The sequence below is a fragment of the Oncorhynchus mykiss genome, chromosome 25, assembly GCF_057628025.1.
Source record: "Oncorhynchus mykiss isolate SJ-2025 chromosome 25, ASM5762802v1, whole genome shotgun sequence".
NCBI lineage: Eukaryota > Metazoa > Chordata > Actinopteri > Salmoniformes > Salmonidae > Oncorhynchus > Oncorhynchus mykiss.
In genome coordinates, this window is record NC_143046.1 from 33155455 (window position 1) to 33173651 (window position 18197).

Below are 18197 nucleotides of genomic sequence, written 5' to 3' on the forward strand. Positions count from 1 at the left end.
TATGCAGGCTTCAATTCTGGTCCTGGGGACCCAGGCTCTTGTTCCAGCCCAGCACACCGAATTCACCAAATCACCTGACATTGGAACAAAAGTTGGCAAACCCTGTAGAGCCCCCAGGACCATATTACTCATGTGCTCATCAATTAACCCAATGTTAAATGAGAGTCTGCACACATGTGGACCTGTTCTCTAATATCAGCCCCCCAAAATAATCACTTACATCTGGCACAGTTGATCTTAAATTTTTAATTTTCTAAAAAATAATAATAATAACATAAGTGAAAAAGATTTCTGAAAATAATTACAATGCTACAGGATTTTCTCTTCATCTTCTAAAATAGGGAAACATTTAAACAAAAGTACATATTTATATTCTTTTTAGATTTGGCAGTGAGGTGGGTAAGAAATAAGTATCCATTAGAAGCACTAGGCTGAATGGTAACAGGGCAGAATAATGACCGCAAATCATACATTTTTACACTGAATCTTATCAGGTGAAACGGAAAGGAACTCACATTTTATCCATGGGAAACAGAAAATGCATCAAAGTGGGGTGAGGGGCATTTCCTAAAATAGAGACAGTTGTCCTAGATTTATATTTGTACAAAACAGGGAGAGTTTTGGGAGTGATAGCACCTGAATTCTAACTGTTGTTTGAGAGCGCACCATTTACCCTGTCTTTCTCCCTTTCATTCATACCCCGCCCTTGTTTTGGTCTCGTCATCACGTCGATTGCCCTCTCGCGCCGTCCCTGAATCCTTCATAGGCGCACCCCTCTGTCTCAGGATGGGGCGACCTGACCAAAGTACTCCTGGAAGAGTTAGTCCACAACCAACACCTTTTGGGTTAGAGACGGCCTGTCATAAAGCACTTAGAACCACTAGGGTAAGGAGGGAACCCTGTCGGGCATGACACCTAGCACCCCCTGCCACCTTCACGGGAACCGCCGACCTCCCCACTTTAATCACGTAGCGTCGGCGCCTGAACGCAAACACCTGAGTCTCATGTCTGGTTTAGTCAAAAAAATATATACAACATGGAAAGAAACCCTTCTCCCACTAAGTGTGTAGTAACTAATCACCCTCCTGCTCCCTTTGAGAGTGTGGGGGATTATTAGGCCTCCCTTGTCCTTCTTCTACAGTCTTTTCTCTGTACCCGACCTCTCCCTGTAACCCCCCTGTCCCAGACAGAGGCGGCGGGCCTCTAGGATATCCTCTGGATCAGCTTGTCCTCTGATAGGCAGTAGAGGGTGTTGACGGACAGCTCCGAGATGAAAGCCTCGCAGGCTTTGCGGGAGACACCCTTGCATTCCCGCAGGTCCAGCAGGGAGAGGCAGGAGAGCCGGCGGAGGTACCGCAGACACGCATCCGTCAGCTTACTGCAGCCTGGGAGATAGAGAGACACAGCGGTGCTCAATATGAAAGACAACTCAATAGCAATCCTGTGTGTGTGTGTGTGCTGTGCTAGTCCAAGGCTTACCCCCCAGGTTGAGCTCAGTGAGTGTGTTGCGTGTGGAGGAGCCCACGGCAGTGAGCAGGTTGATGGACTGGTCCGTGAGGCCTCCGCAGTGGGACAGGTCCAGACGGGTCAACAGGGGCATGTGTCTGATCACCAGCCTCAGAGTGGAGTCACTGATCTCCAGCCCTGCCAGACGGAAAGACTGCATGTTCCTCAGCTGACTGCGGTTATCACACCCTAGAGAGAGACAGAGAGGGAGACGGGATTAGGGCAGAAAGAGGTGACAGGAGGGCGACAGCAGGAGAGAAGAAAGAAGAGGGAAAGGAGGACTGAGAATATCTGTGTCCGCTGCTGACTCCAGAGGGACATAGCTAATTAACGTGGTATGACAAGGGATTTATCCAAACAGTACTTAATTCAAAACAGAAAACTGTGTTGGGGGGGGGGGGGGCGGCTCTCACCTGGGGGGTTGAGCAGGTCTCGGATCTGTCCATCTTTCACCCCGTCGGCCCAGCGCAGGTCCAGCGTGCGCAGGAGGGGGCAACTGGTCGAGCTCAGAGCCGAAATAGAAGACCAGGAGCACCCAGACAACATGAGATCCTTCAGCCCTGAGCCGGAGAGAGAGAGAGAGAGAGAATAACATCTCCAATGTGAGTAATAGTTCAGGTGGGTCTGTCTGTCTGTCTGTCTGTCTGTATGTACCTGGCAGGCGGTTGACGAGCCACGTGAGTTGTTTCTTGGAGATGGAGGTCCAGGAGAGGTCCAGAGCGACTGGCTGGCGTTTGATGATGCCCGACAGGGCCTGAGGACTGATTGCTTTAGACACGGTCAGATTGATCCTCATCCACAGCCTCTTATCCAGGCTCCTGCACCAGAACACATTTCAAAAGTGTTTTTATCAAGCACCCATACACTCTTGCACATGCAGACACAAATAGTTACCACAGCTCTTACGGAAACAAAGGCGGTTATCACTGCGTGTGTGTGTGTGTGTGTGTGTGTGTGTGTATAAAATGCATTCTAAAATGTTTGTCTCTTACCATTTGTACCAGTTCTTGCAGACGGCCATGCAGACACAGAGCTCAGCACGAGTCAGGTAACGGAAGACTGATACCCACACCTCCCTCTCACAGCCCGGTTCACTCCCTCCATTCGCCACCTCCCTCTCCCCATTGTGTAAAGCCGACAGAGGGAGGTGTAGAGGAGGAACCCGGGAGGAGGAAGCACTGTTGTTTGTCCTCTCTGGTCTGCCCGGCCTCGTTCTCCTCTCGTCTTCATGGGAGCCGCCAGTGTGTATGTTGCTTTCCCGGATGTGTGTGTGTCTATCTGAGCGTGCAGGGTCTGGGGTGTGGTTCCTGAGGGGTGGTCGGGCAAGATTCTTGCGTTGTGTGTAAATCTGTCCGGGAGGGGCAGGGCGGGGGGTGACTGCAGCCTCCAGTTTGGGGACGATGGCCCCTGGATCATGTTTGGCCCTCGACGGCTGAAGGGTCACAGTGAGATACGAGCCCTTCATGAGGTCGTCGCTAATGTCAGAAACTACGAGGACCGGTGGCTCCGCCTGTGCCTGTCCTCCTTCTCTCCAGTCTTCATCCATCGCCGCCTCCTCTGCTTCTTCTTCGTTTTGGTTGGACTCCCCACTCCCCTCATCTTCTTTGGCTGTTACTCGTCTCTGCGGACGGTTTTCTTTGTCCCCTCTGCCACTCCGCACGCTGTTCTCCCTGTTCTCCTCCTCATCACTACTACAACTACTGCTGCTGCTGCTGCTGGTACTGCTATCACTCTCTTCCTCTGCTCCACCGTGTCTCTGTCCTCTTCCTGCTGCTCCTCCTCTGAGCCTTACTCCTCGCCCTTGCCCCCTGCGCCCATCTCCCCTGCCTGCGGGGTCCAGGCTGAGGGAGGGTTGGGGGGGCTGGAGTCGTGCCCCTGTAGGGGAGCCTCTGAAGGACCCACGGCCCCGGGACAGTCTGCCGACGGGGGAGTGAAGGCGAGAGGACACCTCTCTCTGGAGGTGGGCCAGACGCTGGGAGCCCAGGAGCTTGTGAGAACGCTCCAGAGATGACGTCTGCTTCTGTAGAGAGGAGGTGAGGAGTAGAATAGGTAAAACAATGCTTTTTTTTTGAATAATCATACACGGTGCTTTAAAATAGGCTGCATGTGCATACCGACTGTAAGATTTTGCTGCGCTCCAGTTTGATCTGCAACACAAAGACAGACATTTAAAATTAGATGACTTGGTGAAAAATTGTACGAATCAAAAAAAAACTTACGCCGCCCCCCTTCTCATTCTCCCTCTCTCACACTCTTCCGGAGTCGTAGCTCCAGTGCACCGGCTCTCTTCCTGTTCTGTTGTTGCTGCAGTAGCAGCCGCTGAGAGGGAGGGGGCGCCCTCCGCTGGGACAGAGAGGACGTCAGGGGGGGTCTGCCACGTCGCCCCTTCCTCACCCCACCTCCTGCCTCCTCTACTCCTATCCCTTCCCAGTGGGCATGCTTTGACGTAGTGAGAGAACCTGTAGACGCCATGCTGTCCTCATCACTGCTGGACGACTGAGACCGAGAGTAAGAGAGAGAGGCAACATCACAAAACAGGTATTAATAGAGTTGGTGGGTATCATCTTACAGGGACAGAAGAAGAGACGCGCACAGAGCGAGAGAGATGCGCACAGAGCGAGAGAGACACGCACAGAGCGAGAGAGACACGCACAGAGCGAGAGAGACACGCGCGCCTCACACTGTAATATGACATTTGAAACGTCTCTATTCCTTTGAAACTTTTATGAGTTGAAAGTTGACTGTTCGTTTCACTTTGGTTAATGAACATATGTTCCCCATGCCAATAAAGAAATGATGGGATACCTCTGATGAGGAGCCATCTTTGTCCTGGTAACATTTGGGACACTCCCAGCAGCTGGGCAGGTCCTTGTTGATCCTGCCCTCCCCTGGCACCTGAGAGAGGAGAATGAACAGCTATAAACATCTGAGACACACACAGAGGACCGTTATAAGCACCTATAACACCGCCATCATCCTCAAGGGCCATTTGAGTTCAGGACCCCCTCGTGTGGGATACGAAAGAAAATATGTATTGGAAGTACATGCTGCACAAGAAGGATTTTACAGTGTACATTGTAGTACAGGTATATCCACGTATCTGCTGGTGCGAGGCCTGGTCACCTTGATGCAGTCGGGGTGGGCGATCTGAGCACAGTTAGAGCATTCCATCAGGGTTGTGGAGGATGGGCTAGCGTCCGCCAGCTCCTGCTTCCCCTGGCCCTCTCCACAGAGAACACACACCGCCGAGTTGGGCAGGCCAGGCTGGAGACGGGGAAAGACAACGGTCAACATGCTATACACACACAGGGCGTGAAGGCGGTGCACTGGATACTTACAGCCAGACACTGCCGCATCATGCAGCCCTTCTTCATGCGCCCGGGTCCTCCGAACCTCCTCATGTCTCTGCAGAAGTTGCATTCGCCGCACTCCTCCCTCTGGCAGGCCGCACAGCGTTTGCAGCGCACGCGCCGCCGCCTCAGGGCCGAGAGTGAGGTGGCGGCCCGAGCCGGGCGCGGGACCGCGGGCTTGTGGGGCGTGGCCGGGCGCGGGCGGTCCACCGGCGAGGGGGAAGGGGGCCGGTACCACGACGGCTGGCCGGGGAAGGTGGGAGCAGAAGGGAGGAAAGTTGAGACGTCTGCCCCGTGTTGTTGAGGGCTTGACTGTGGTGACTAAAAGCATGTACGGCCGCGTGCATGTCGGGTGAGTGTTTGAACGCGTGTGTACGAGAGGCACGTGCCCTCTTGGCTCACCCTCTTGGGCCACTTGACGATGGGCTTCCCAGTGTAAGACAGCTTGGGGTCGTCGTTGCGGTGGTCTTCCAGAAGAGCCTAAACAGGACACAAGACACGTAAAAAGGTCAAGTCAAGACTATTGATTGAAAGACAGACAGACACTGAGAAACTGTTCCAACATCCACTGAGAATGAAGCAATGTACTGGTCAGGCACTGGAAGTTGCACACTGCGTGGATATTAAAACGTAACCCGTAGAAACCCGCTGTCCTCAGACGCCTGCAGACAGAAACGGCTCCTGTGTAGATCAGTTAGCAGAGCATGGCGCCCTTTGCAGCGTCAGGATCTTGGGTTTGATTCCTGCTGGGACCACCCATACCAAGTCCAGTGCTTGAATTTTTCCGCATTTCGTTGCGTTACAAAGTGGGATTAAATGTGATAAAATTGTCAACGATCTATAGAAAATACCAATGTCAAAGTGGAAGAAAAGTTTGAACATAAAAATAAAAAGGTACATTTAATTTGGATTAGATTAAACCCAGTCAATACTTTGTAGAAGCACCTTTGGCAGCGATTACAGCTGTGAGTCTTTCTGGGTCAGTCTCTAAAGCAGTGTTCACACTGGCAGTGTGAAGTGACTCAAATCCTTTTTATCTGCATATCCGATTCCAATCTGTAATTTTACCTGCTGTCTGAACAGCCAAAAAGCACATGTAATCAGATATTTCAAGCCACCTTTGTAGGATCGTGGTGGCCCAACACCCTATTAAAACCCTTTACACTCGTACCAGTATAAGGGTTGAAAATGGCAGATTTTGGCACTGATAAACGGCTAAATTGGCACGCAGAGGCTGTGCAGTGCAGAGGCTCTACAGTAACGTGCTCTAAACGACATCAGAGCTCAGGCTCTGTGCTTCACAGCGCTGTATGGGTTTTCACTGACAGCCGTTCTGAACTTGGGTATCGCAAATTGTCAGAGTGAGGGAAACGCTGTAAATTAAAAAGGGCTCTATGTCATTTGAAAGATGAGACGTTGAGGATTTTATTAATAATAGTAGCAAGCCAAACACCTGCGAGTCCAAACATGCACTTCTCATTTCCATGTCAGAAAGCTCGTGTAAAACCGTTATGATCACTGTGTTTGATGGACAATTAAATGGCGTCATATCCAGGGTCATACTGAACAGAATGAGACTGTCTATTGTGAAGAGAATTTGCAGCGGAACACGCACCAGAACGCACCCATACCTCCTTTCTATGCGCACCAACACTATGACCCGTTTCTCAGAACTGTCTTGTGAAAGCCTAACACTAAGGTTGTACTTCATAATAAGGCTAGTCATGTTGGCAATAGAAACAGCTTTCAAACGATGCCCACCTGATCCAGATTGTGATTGATAAAAATAGGCAACTTTTTGGATTGCGTAAATATTCATTGGCGGGGATGCGGGGTTGTGTTCCAAACAAAACAACTACAAGTGTACTAGGAACATCTAGGAAAACTAAAAAAAATAACCTTATAGTTGAAGACTCTTCTTTGAGTCATAAAAGGGCATTGAAATGACTCAGGAGCTGCACACTCTGGAGAGGGTGTGGCCACTTGGAGACACCAGTTAGTCCCCTCACTCAGACCCTTGTCATTGTTTTGTCTTATGTTTGCACCTACCCCACATTTTCTAGGAATATTCTTATGTTACTGAATGTATCCAGAATATTTTCAGATTTTGTTATCAACAAAATGCTTCGAAAAGTACAGTAAATGTAAAATGCACAAAATGTTTGGATTCAGTCGTCTGTCTGATAAACTGTTGTGGCCTCAACTTTGGTCAAATAAATGGTTATGGTTACCATGGTTATGCATTTCATATTTCTTCTCTAAGAAACATTTCAAATTTAGCCCCTTCCACATAACCCTTTACGCTTGTGGGAATTGGCCTAAGACCATGTTGACGTTTCCTTTATTTTGGCAGTTTCCTGTGTGCGCACACTACTGTAAATGACTTGAGGTGAAAGCATCTGCTAAAAGGGATACATGATATTATTATATTCGAGACTGGTGCCCTGTACCCACCCGTATGTCGTGGAGCAGGGCGGGGGCGTTGCGGATGCCTGCGGGGACACACTTCTTGTGGGCTGGCAGCTCCTCCAGCTTCCCCAGCAGGTTCCACAGCCCCTCCAGCTCCAGGGGGGTCAGGTTTACCCTCACCCCCAGCTTAGTGGCACCCAGAGCGGGGGAGACATCCTCGTCGCTCTCTTCCATTTTGACCTTGCTCTCCCTTTCCTCCTCCTTTCCTTCCTCATCATCGTCTCTGTCTTTATTCTCCTCCGACGTGCCGTTTTTCACGTGGCCGTTGAGTTTGTTCTCCGAGGAGTCTCGAGTCAGACCTGAGAGGGAGGGACAAAAACGGATTAAAACGAGAAGACAGAGCAAACGAGAGACAGAAAAATATAAATCGTTGTGTGTGTACACTCACCAACACCAAGCGAGTGCTTCTGGAACTCAGGGGTGAGGTGAGAGGTGTTAGTCAGACAGTAGAGGTATCTCTCCAGCACGTACCAGCACATCTCATAGTAGAAGGGGTATCGGAACTTGGCCGGGACCTGGACAGCAGAACACATGAGATATTGAAGGGAAGTGACTACTCTCACCTGTAGTCAACATGTAATAGTCAGTCAGTCAGTTCCCCCCCCCATTGAGTAGTACTCATGCATGTGCAGTGGAGTTCTGCGTGACACGTGTGGTAGTGTACTCACTCGTGTGCGGTCCTCGATGTTGTAGATGTTGAGCTGCATGGGGATGTTGAAGCTGTGGAGGAAGTTTCCCCCAAACACCAGCGTGTCCTCAGGGGTGTACACAGCATGGATCCAACCTTGACATCAACAGTGGAGAAGATTAGATGGGGGAACAAAAATGTACCGTGTGTATCAGTGTGTGTACGTACCAGAGGGGATCATGAAGGTATAGCCCTGCTTCAGCTCAATCCTCTGACAGTCCCGAGCCTTGTCTCCCAGGAAGATGTCCCCTTGTTTCCCTGACAACACCCAGTCCTCATACAGCTCCAGGTTCTGGGGTGTGGGTGGGATCAGCCAGAACACCTACAGGAGGAGGTCAGAGGTCGAGATAGGCCATTCTAGTATTTTATTGCATCTCTATGGCTAAGTCCTAAACGTTCGTAACTCTAGAATGTGCTGACAATTGGCAGCCATCTTGGTCAGGGATAAATGGTGTTCTATTGAAGTCTGCGGTGATTCAAAACGTGACACATCCAAGGCTCAAGTTCTCCTGGGTGTCGTCTCACCTTGCCCCCCCGCAGGATGTGGTACCAGACCGACGTACCACCAAAGTCAACGTGGAAGTCTGTGAAGCAGCCCTGGACACTCATCAGACAGTACCTGAAGGAATATACATCTTTACACCATACATCAACCATCATTAAAAACATGTGTTAAATGAACGCTCCACGCACAAACACCGCATTGTTATTTAAAAAAAATATTTTAGCTACTATCTTGTCTCATCGCAACAACTCCCGTACGGGCTCGGGAGAGACGAAGGTTGCGTCCTCCAATACACAACCCAACCAAGCCGTACTGCTTCTTAACACAGCGCGCATCCAACCCAGAAGCCAGCCTCACCAATGTGTCGGAGGAAACACTGTGCACCTGGCAACCTTGGTGCACTGCGCCCGGCCCGCCACAGGAGTCGCTGGTGCGCGATGAGACAAGGATATCCCTACCGGCCAAACCCTCCCTAACCCGGACAACGCTAGGCCAATTGTGCCTCGCCCCACTGACCTCCCGGTCGCGGCCGGTTACGACAGAGCCTGGGCGCGAACCCAGAGTCTCTGGTGGCACAGCTGGCGCTGCAGTAGAGCCCTTAACCACTGCGCCACCCGGGAGGCCAACACCGCATTGTTACGGAAGGGTAAACATTTTAAAATGAAGTGTCTGACTCGTGGAATGAAAGCCATAAAAAGGTGCAGGTTCGGGACTCACTTCTGCACTTTGGGATACTGCATGTCTATGATGGAGTTGGTTGAGTCTCTCTGTCGCTCCTTCAGGTGCCTTGGCCACATGTTGTCCACCCAGTCGATCAAATCCACCTGGGGAGAGGGAGGGAAGGTCAGCAGGGACACGCACCACTGACTGTCCAGGGCTCTGTGGAAGTGATAGCCCAGTGTTTACAATGGTCAGACACCTGAACTTGCTATGTGATTGTTTGGTGTTTGACAAGGTTTTCTGGTTTGTAGTACTGAGTGATTAGTACTTCGAGGTCAGTTCGGTTTTGGTTCGACTATTTAAAGATTATCACAATTTTTCGACTTTGATTATTTTTTTAAACATTAAATGCATTATGAAATAATGACACTACAGTGATTTGAGCTTTTTAATGGAAATTCCAAAGCCAAAAATAGTGAACATTCAATTGCCAAAACTAAAATTTCCCCTTGCCTCTGATCAGATCCACATTGCATAGAAAAATAGGAAATTACTATGAAATACAATATTTCAGTTGTGTTTATTACTTCGTTTTTATTCGATGACTTTATCATTTCTCATTCCTTGAAGTCCTCCTCTCTTCTCTGCTCAGCCAGGAGCAGTCAGCCAGCCAGGCCATCTAACATTGTTCTCCCCCATACTGTACTGTCTTTAGTCATGCTACTAGTTGGTCAAAGTAGATAAGATATAACTTCCTCAACCGTCTCTGTCTCTCTTCATTGTGTTGTGTACATTCCTCTCTCATATGGCCTGTGTATATGGAACATAACGTAGCAGGTGTAAACGTGTATCTGTCCAGAGATCTGAATCTAATGAAGAAATGCTCATGTCTCCGCCCTCACAATGGGAGTCGTTGTCCCAAAGGCGACAAGGCAGGCGACAAGCTTAGGTCCAAAACGCATTGGGATTATTTTGGACAGGTTTTGGCGAGAGGGAAACCGTTCGCCTCTTCCTCGCTGTTCGAGCCAGGAAAAAACAAGTGAAATGGATTACGGACACTAGTTATTTTCCAGGGTTCTGTGCTGAATTAAATGGAATATTTGCTTAATGAAAACCCCAACAATGTAGACATTGTTAATGTTGTAAATGACTATTGTAGCTGGAAACAGCAGATCTTTTATGGAATTTACACATATGGAGCATCAGCATTTATGGGTTTGATCCCACAAATACTGACGCTCCAGATACTCAACTAGTCTAAAGAAGGACAGTTTTATTGCTTCTTTAATCAGCACAACAGTTTTCAGCTGTGCTAACATAATTGCAAAAGGGTTTTCTAATGATTAATTAGCCCTTTAAAATTAGCTACAATAGTCATTTACAACATATGATGTTATTTTAATGGACAAAAAAAAAAGTGCTTTTCTTTCAAAAACAATGACATTTCTAAGTGACCCAAAACTTTTGAACGGTAGTGTATATAATGATGGTTCCTCACTCAGCACTACTGGTATGTGTGTGCGTGCGTGCGCGCGCCTGCACGTGTCTTACCGAGGCGGGTCGTTTCACCAGGTTCTCCAGCTTGGTGTGACTGAACTCCAGGCTGATGACGTTATAGAGCTTATCTCGCTCCGAAGGCGGGGTCTCGTAGTACCGCCGCCATTGGGCCATGGACATCTCGATGCCCTTCTGAGTGGTCACATCCATAACGTCGACCATCCTCCGACTGCCTATGACAGAAGGGGTCAGGCAAAGGTCAGGGAGAATTACTTACAGGCCCTGCAGCACTGTTTCAAAATTCAGATGAAATCAGCAGCCATGAGTTCATAAGAGTGTTCATAGTTTGGGCCTTACCTACAAACAGCTTGACGTCACTCACACTGAAATCAGAGTCTGGCATCCTGACAGAATAAGACAGAGGAAGGGAGAGAGAGCGAGAGGGGGGTTGTTAAATAAATCTGGAGAATCAGAGTGAGCCAGCAGTTATATTTCCATCTCCCGCAGATCTGCAGAGAAGGAGGTGGGCTAGATAATTAGAAGACGAAGAGTGACCTACTCTAAGCCGAGGCCGTCTTTTTTCTCAAAGATCAGAGGGTCTCTCAGCCCCTCTCTCTGGATGTACTCGAACGTGAAGTCTGCAGAGAAACACACGTTACCCTCAACAATGCAGGGCAGGCACACCAAAAGTAATCAAAGAAGTAGAACCATAATTAGGGCCAAGTTTTTTTTGCCAGATTACAAAACCAACAAGCTTTTCCAGGTCAAGATCATAACATAGGAGAAACTGGGTTAACGCCTTTAAGGGGTATCATAGCTTGGTTTGATCCCTGACCTTTTCCCTCCATGTGTTTAACCAGGTTGGAGTTGAACCGGTCACTCTGCAGCTTCTCATCCAGGTCAAAGGTCCTCTTCCCCTCAATCTCATCGTCCGAGATCCCGTCATCGAGGTAGCGCCGCCGCGTCCCCGTACGCTAGTGACACAAAGCAGAAACTCAACTCGTATCCAGGGATGTGATGGTAATTGAATAAACGTGTAACTGACGGTTGTGGACGAAGACAGCCATGAAAATAAAATAACTGTCAAACCCATTTAAATAGTCCTACATTTATTTTAGGATATACATTTTTTTATATATATATATATATATATATATACAGTGCCTTGCGAAAGTATTCGGCCCCCTTGAACTTTGCGACCTTTTGCCACATTTCAGGCTTCAAACATAAAGATATAAAACTGTATTTTTTTGTGAAGAATCAACAACAAGTGGGACACAATCATGAAGTGCAACGACATTTATTGGATATTTCAAACTTTTTTAACAAATCAAAAACTGAAGAATTGGACGTGCAAAATTATTCAGCCCCTTTACTTTCAGTGCAGCAAACTCTCTCCAGAAGTTCAGTGAGGATCTCTGAATGATCCAATGTTGACCTAAATGACTAATGATGATAAATACAATCCACCTGTGTGTAATCAAGTCTCCGTATAAATGCACCTGCACTGTGAGAGACTCAGACTCAGAGGTCTGTTAAAAGCGCAGAGAGCATCATGAAGAACAAGGAACACACCAGGCAGGTCCGAGATACTGTTGTGAAGAAGTTTAAAGCCGGATTTGGATAAAAAAAAGATTTCCCAAGCTTTAAACATCCCAAGGAGCACTGTGCAAGCGATAATATTGAAATGGAAGGAGTATCAGACCACTGCAAATCTACCAAGACCTGGCCGTCCCTCTAAACTTTCAGCTCATACAAGGAGAAGACTGATCAGAGATGCAGCCAAGAGGCCCATGATCACTCTGGATGAACTGCAGAGATCTACAGCTGAGGTGGGAGACTCTGTCCATAGGACAACAATCAGTCGTATATTGCACAAATCTGGCCTTTATGGAAGAGTGGCAAGAAGAAAGCCATTTCTTAAAGATATCCATAAAAAGTGTTGTTTAAAGTTTGCCACAAGCCACCTGGGAGACACACCAAACATGTGGAAGAAGGTGCTCTGGTCAGATGAAACCAAAATTGAACTTTTTGGCAACAATGCAAAACGCTATGTTTGGCGTAAAAGCAACACAGCTGAACACACCATCCCCACTGTCAAACATGGTGGTGGCAGCATCATGGTTTGGGCCTGCTTTTCTTCAGCAGGGACAGGGAAGATGGTTCAAATTGATGGGAAGATGGATGGAGCCAAATACAGGACCATTCTGGAAGAAAACCTGATGGAGTCTGCAAAAGACCTGAGACTGGGACGGAGATTTGTCTTCCAACAAGACTATGATCCAAAACATAAAGCAAAATCTACAATGGAATGGTTCAAAAATAAACATATCCAGGTGTTAGAATGGCCAAGTCAAAGTCCAGACCTGAATCCAATCGAGAATCTGTGGAAAGAACTGAAAACTGCTGTTCACAAATGCTCTCCATCCAACCTCACTGAGCTCGAGCTGTTTTGCAAGGAGGAATGGGAAAAAATGTCAGTCTCTCGATGTGCAAAACTGATAGAGACATACCCCAAGCGACTTACAGCTGTAATCGCAGCAAAAGGTGGCGCTACAAAGTATTAACTTAAGGGGGCTGAATCATTTTGCACGCCCAATTTTTCAGTTTTTGATTTGTTAAAAAAGTTAGAAATATCCAATAAATGTCGTTCCACTTCATGATTGTGTCCCACTTGTTGTTGATTCTTCACAAAAAAATACAGTTTTATATCTTTATGTTTGAAGCCTGAAATGTGGCAAAAGGTCGCAAAGTTCAAGGGGGCCGAATACTTTCGCAAGGCACTGTATATATATATATATAGTTTACTAAGTGAGTGTTTACTAATGATTATAAGCAATTGTTTTGCTAGCCTAGTCTGTCTATTAAACGGTCTCTATCTCGTCCTCTTTCCAACTCGCCTTTGATGCTCAGGCAGCAAATTCACTAGATGCGTGGGGGTACCTGGCAAATGTCAAATGTAGAAAAGTGCCCAGCTTTTCTTCACCTCACACATTAAGTCATTCAAATCAAAACAGTACCTCACAGTATTTGAAAAATCTTTCCAATGCGTTCTGCCTTGATAATCATCGTTGTCAATACATTATCTTATAGCGTACTTCCCGAAAGCCTAAGGCAGGCCTAGGTTTTTTAATACGTTTTAAGGAAAGGAGAAATATTTGCTTGTGTTGACATATGCTGGTGGCTTTGATTGACAGGTGCTTTTATGGGGTTGTGCGCGAGTTTGCCGGTTCTCTCTATAGGTCGATGGGCTACTTTTAGGAAACTACCGTCTGGACTGCATCTATTTCATAAGAATCAAATGCTCCTGTCATTATTGAATCTGGTAAAAGGCCTGTTTTCAGTAGCTCCGGCTACATTATTTCTGTCATTACGGCATCCTCTCTTTGAAGAACATATGCCACTGCCATCGAATGACCACAGCAACAGGGTTTGTAACGTTATGTGAATGTTTTGGGAAAAACCCATCGGACTCCGATTGAATTGTATTCTGCATCGAAATAGGATCTGTGTGTATGTATGTATGTATGTATGTATGTATGTATGTATGTATGTATGTATGTATGTATGTATGTATGTATGTATGTATGTATGTATGTATGTATGTATGTATGTATGTATGTATGTATATATATATATATATATATATATATATATATATATATATATATATATATATATATATGCAGAAAAGCCAACAGACAAGGAAAGTATGCATCTTTATTTTGACTCTTAATGTGTCAATACAAAACTGCTACAGATTTGTTGATTAAGGATAATAAGTAATAACCTGAATAATAATAATGAAATGCCATGATAATAATGAAGTGTAATGGCTTGTTTCAAATAGGTTTTATTAATTAGCATATCCATGTAAACAAGTGTGTACATTCGCCTGGCCAATTACCATAACCTCAAATTCCAAGACCGTCACAGCCCTACTTTTATCACTTTGAATGAGATTTCTGCTAAGACCATGCACATGTAACAGTATTGCCTTTGTCCCTCTTTGCCACAACACTGGCTTGAACCAGGGACCCTCTGAATATATCAACTGCCGCCACAGAAGAAGCATCGTTAACGATCGCTCAACAAAAGCAGTGGGCCTTGAAGAGCAATGGAAACAACTGCCTTTAAGGTCTTTGAGCGAGGGACGTCACCGATTGACCGCTACTAGCATGCATTGCTAACAAGCTAGCCATTTCACATCGGGAAACACACCAATGTACACTGAGTATACCAAATATTAGGAGCACCTTCCTAATAGGGTATAACGAACAGCCTCAATTCGTCTGGGCATGGACTCTATAAGGTGTCGAAAGCGTTCCACAGGGACGCTGGCCCATGTTGACTCCACAGTTGTGTCAAGTTGGCTAGATGTCCTTTGGGTGGTGGACCATTCTAGATACACATAGGTAACTATTGAGTGTGGAAAAACCCAGCAGCTTTGCAAAAACCGGTGCACCTGGCACCTACTACCAAACCCTGTTCAAAGGCACAAAGACTCATAACAGAAAGATTTTGCAGATCAGTCATTCAGTCACGCAATGGTCTGCGTGGGCATCACAGAAGGAGGGCCTTATCCCCACCCCACTTACTTCCATTCACCCCCTGCTCTCATATCTTGGCTAGACAGATGGGTCCAGCACAACACCCCACCCCCATCCTGTTCCACCAAACCCGGGCTATGCCTGGTATTATCTTTACTCAAAACACCCCGCATGCTGTTTCCTATTGTTCTGCAACTATTCTTATATCTTGACTAACTATACATTCTAAGATCCACACAAACATTCCACTATTATCTATAATTCTGTGGATCATTTTTAATGGCCAATTTTATTTATTATTATTTATTTATTTTATACACCCTTTAGAAAAGCCTAAATGGGTCTAAGTCACGGCATGGTAACAAAAAGCCCCACCTAATGTAAAGCGACATGAGCAAGCATTATCAGGTCAGACAACAGTGAACTTGAACCTGACCCTACATTGAACCCACTGACACGCATCCAGTCTATCGCCAGGCCAACAGATCCACAACACTCTCTCGTTGATTTAGCTTGTTACCGATGCAACAGTCGTTTTCTTTAGGGAAACTAGCTAAATACAACTTGCAAAACAATTTTAGCTAACACACCAACACGTAGCTATAAATTAGACTGTACTTACCAAGCGCTTGCTGTAACGGGGGTTTTGGTCTTCCATGACCTAAGACAGGAATGAGACCTTTGAGAAATCACAATGCCATGAACAGCCTAAATTAATTGAGCAGTTAACTAATTTAACAGCAGCTTTTGAGAGCCAAACTATAGGCCAATTGTTTACATATGAGTATAAAATACTCTCAACTTCTGGCGCTTGGATTGACAGTTTGCCAGCTTCAGTATCGGGACAAGGATAAAGGTTAGCTAAGTTTTGGCTAACGTTATAATATATAAACTGCTAAGTACTAAATAACAGGCTACACGGTAACAAATGTATTTAGCTACAGTAACGTTAGTTAGCTAACAAATAACAATCCAATAACGTTAGGTGTCTAAACGTCAACTAGCCACCGTTAACTAATTATTATTGTTGACAAAAACGGGAACATGCAAATTACACTTTTTTTGCAAGAAAATCTGTTATTTAACCATATCGTTATCCTTGGATAATGTTACAGAACTGACCCAAGTTGCAGCAGAGGCTGTTAGCGAGTGCTATCTACATATACTAACGCGTTAGCTACAAGAGACTGTTGTTAGCTAGCTAACTTCCCCGAATACATTTGAGTGTCTAGTGGTCCTGCTCTGTTCGGACGCAATTTCAGTTAATAACCTACCGTTACCTAGTCAACATACCCAGCACAATATGATGGTATAATGTTAGTTACAGTTATGGGTTATCTTTATGTAGATCAAATGATCTAACTTACGTTAGCGTCTTCATTCACGGAACGTTAGCTAGTTAGCCATCATTGCGCTAACGTTAGCTTCCTAATCGGAAAATGGCTAACGTATTATTTTTTAGATAAGTTTCCCACTGAAATAACTCATTGGGTTGTTGTGGTCTGTATGTTATGCCGTAGCGCGGCGTCTAGAAGTTATCGCTGAACTTTGTATATATTTTTAGCTTTGTAGTTTGTTATCCTGGTTATTGTGCGATAAAGTTAAAGCGATCTGCTTCGATCCGCCATTTTCAGCTGAGCATAAAACACACACACACACACACACACACACACACACACACACACACACACACACACACACACACACACACACACACACACACACACACACACACACACACACACACACACACACACACACTACCCCCAAAGAGAAGGACCCGCCCCAGGATTAACACTGCCATCCAATAGAACATGAATAAATCAACACAGGAAGGTTGTGATTGGGTAAAAATTATGTCTTTCCGAGAGATGGTTTGTAGAGCTGTTTAAACTGCGCCCCACGTGGAGTGACAGCCTATGGCAGTAGAGACCACCGACGTGAGCGAAACATTATTCGCTGGGGTGTCAAAATGGGGTCAACAAGAGAGCCTATCATAAGACTACTATGGGGAACAATTTATGTACATAAACCAATCATATCGGAACATAGTGAGGCTGAAGATTTCCAGTAAAGACCATTGTCATAAGGACAAGGGAACATATAGTAAGAGGGACAATAGTTGTTCCATCCCATTCAAAAAGTATTTGAATGCCACCTGTCAACGAAATAATAAAACGTTTCTTAAACAGATGAGGAAAAAGAGAGAATTAAAGACAAGAGGCGCACTAATAGCACACATACAACATTCTATTACAGAACAACCACACTGGATAACTGACAACCACTCATCACTTAAAAGACCTTCACTAACATTTCAGCACATTACATACTGACACAGCATACCGAGAAACAACATTGTATGAACGACCACACACACACACACACACAAAGAAAAAAATACATGTGCAATAAAATACATGACTGGGTAAATTAAGGATTTTGACCATGAGTCAGAGCTGTAACTATATTTGTTGAATGTTGTGCTCAAGTATATATCATTTCATACATATTTTCTTATGCACATAAGTCATTGAATCATTAATCCAAATATTCACCCAATGTTTTCGCCTACATATGGTACCACAATGTCCTACTGTCATTGGCAGGGGGCACCAATCTCATTGTGCATGGGATCTTCAAAACCTTAGTCCTAGGTTACCACACTGTCATCTGAATGAGAAATTAGAAGCAGTGAGGAAAATTAAGACTTTTTCCACATTTGTTACGTTACAGCCTTATTTTAAAATGGATTAAATAAAAATCCTCAGCAATCGACATACAATACCTTAGTTCTGGGACACAAAGCATCCTTCACTCATGCTGCCAAACATACCCTCGTAAAACTGACTCTCCTACCGATCCTTGACTTCGGCGATGTCATTTACAAAATAGCCTCCAACACTCTACTCAGCAAATTGGATGCAGTCTATCACAGTGCCATCCGTGTTGTCACCAAAGCCCCATAAACT

At 45.9% G+C, this 18197-nt stretch overlaps 1 protein-coding gene across 1 annotated transcript; it reads right to left on the reverse strand.

Annotated features, from left to right (window-relative positions):
- Positions 1–231: 231 nt before the first annotated feature.
- LOC110505025 (lysine-specific demethylase 2A) lies at positions 232–16998 on the reverse strand. The gene is made up of 23 exons (XM_021583962.3): positions 16593–16998; positions 15848–15886; positions 11511–11649; positions 11235–11313; positions 11033–11079; positions 10730–10908; positions 9236–9342; positions 8539–8632; positions 8182–8335; positions 7994–8109; positions 7714–7840; positions 7311–7624; positions 5259–5336; positions 4845–5099; positions 4630–4770; positions 4312–4401; positions 3757–4002; positions 3621–3653; positions 2499–3526; positions 2161–2324; positions 1920–2066; positions 1480–1695; positions 232–1385 (listed from the first exon to the last, which is right to left on the reverse strand). Exons 2-23 carry the CDS (start codon positions 15881–15883, stop codon positions 1204–1206), a joined length of 3972 nt encoding a protein of 1323 aa, XP_021439637.3. The 5' UTR covers positions 15884–15886; positions 16593–16998; the 3' UTR covers positions 232–1203.
- Between the last annotated feature and the right edge of the window lie 1199 nt (positions 16999–18197).

What these genes read in the sequence shown, in the direction of transcription:
- LOC110505025 (XM_021583962.3), bottom strand. Translation starts at nt 15,883, where the DNA reads ATGGAAGACCAAAACCCCCGTTACAGCAAGCGCTTG. An exon ending in TAAACACATGGAGGGAAAAG is followed by an intron (nt 11,314 to 11,510) that starts GTCAGGGATCAA and finishes GTTTCTCTGCAG; the next exon opens with ACTTCACGTTCGAGTACATC. An exon ending in GCAGCAAAATCTTACAGTCG is followed by an intron (nt 3,527 to 3,620) that starts GTATGCACATGC and finishes TCCTCTCTACAG; the next exon opens with AAGCAGACGTCATCTCTGGA.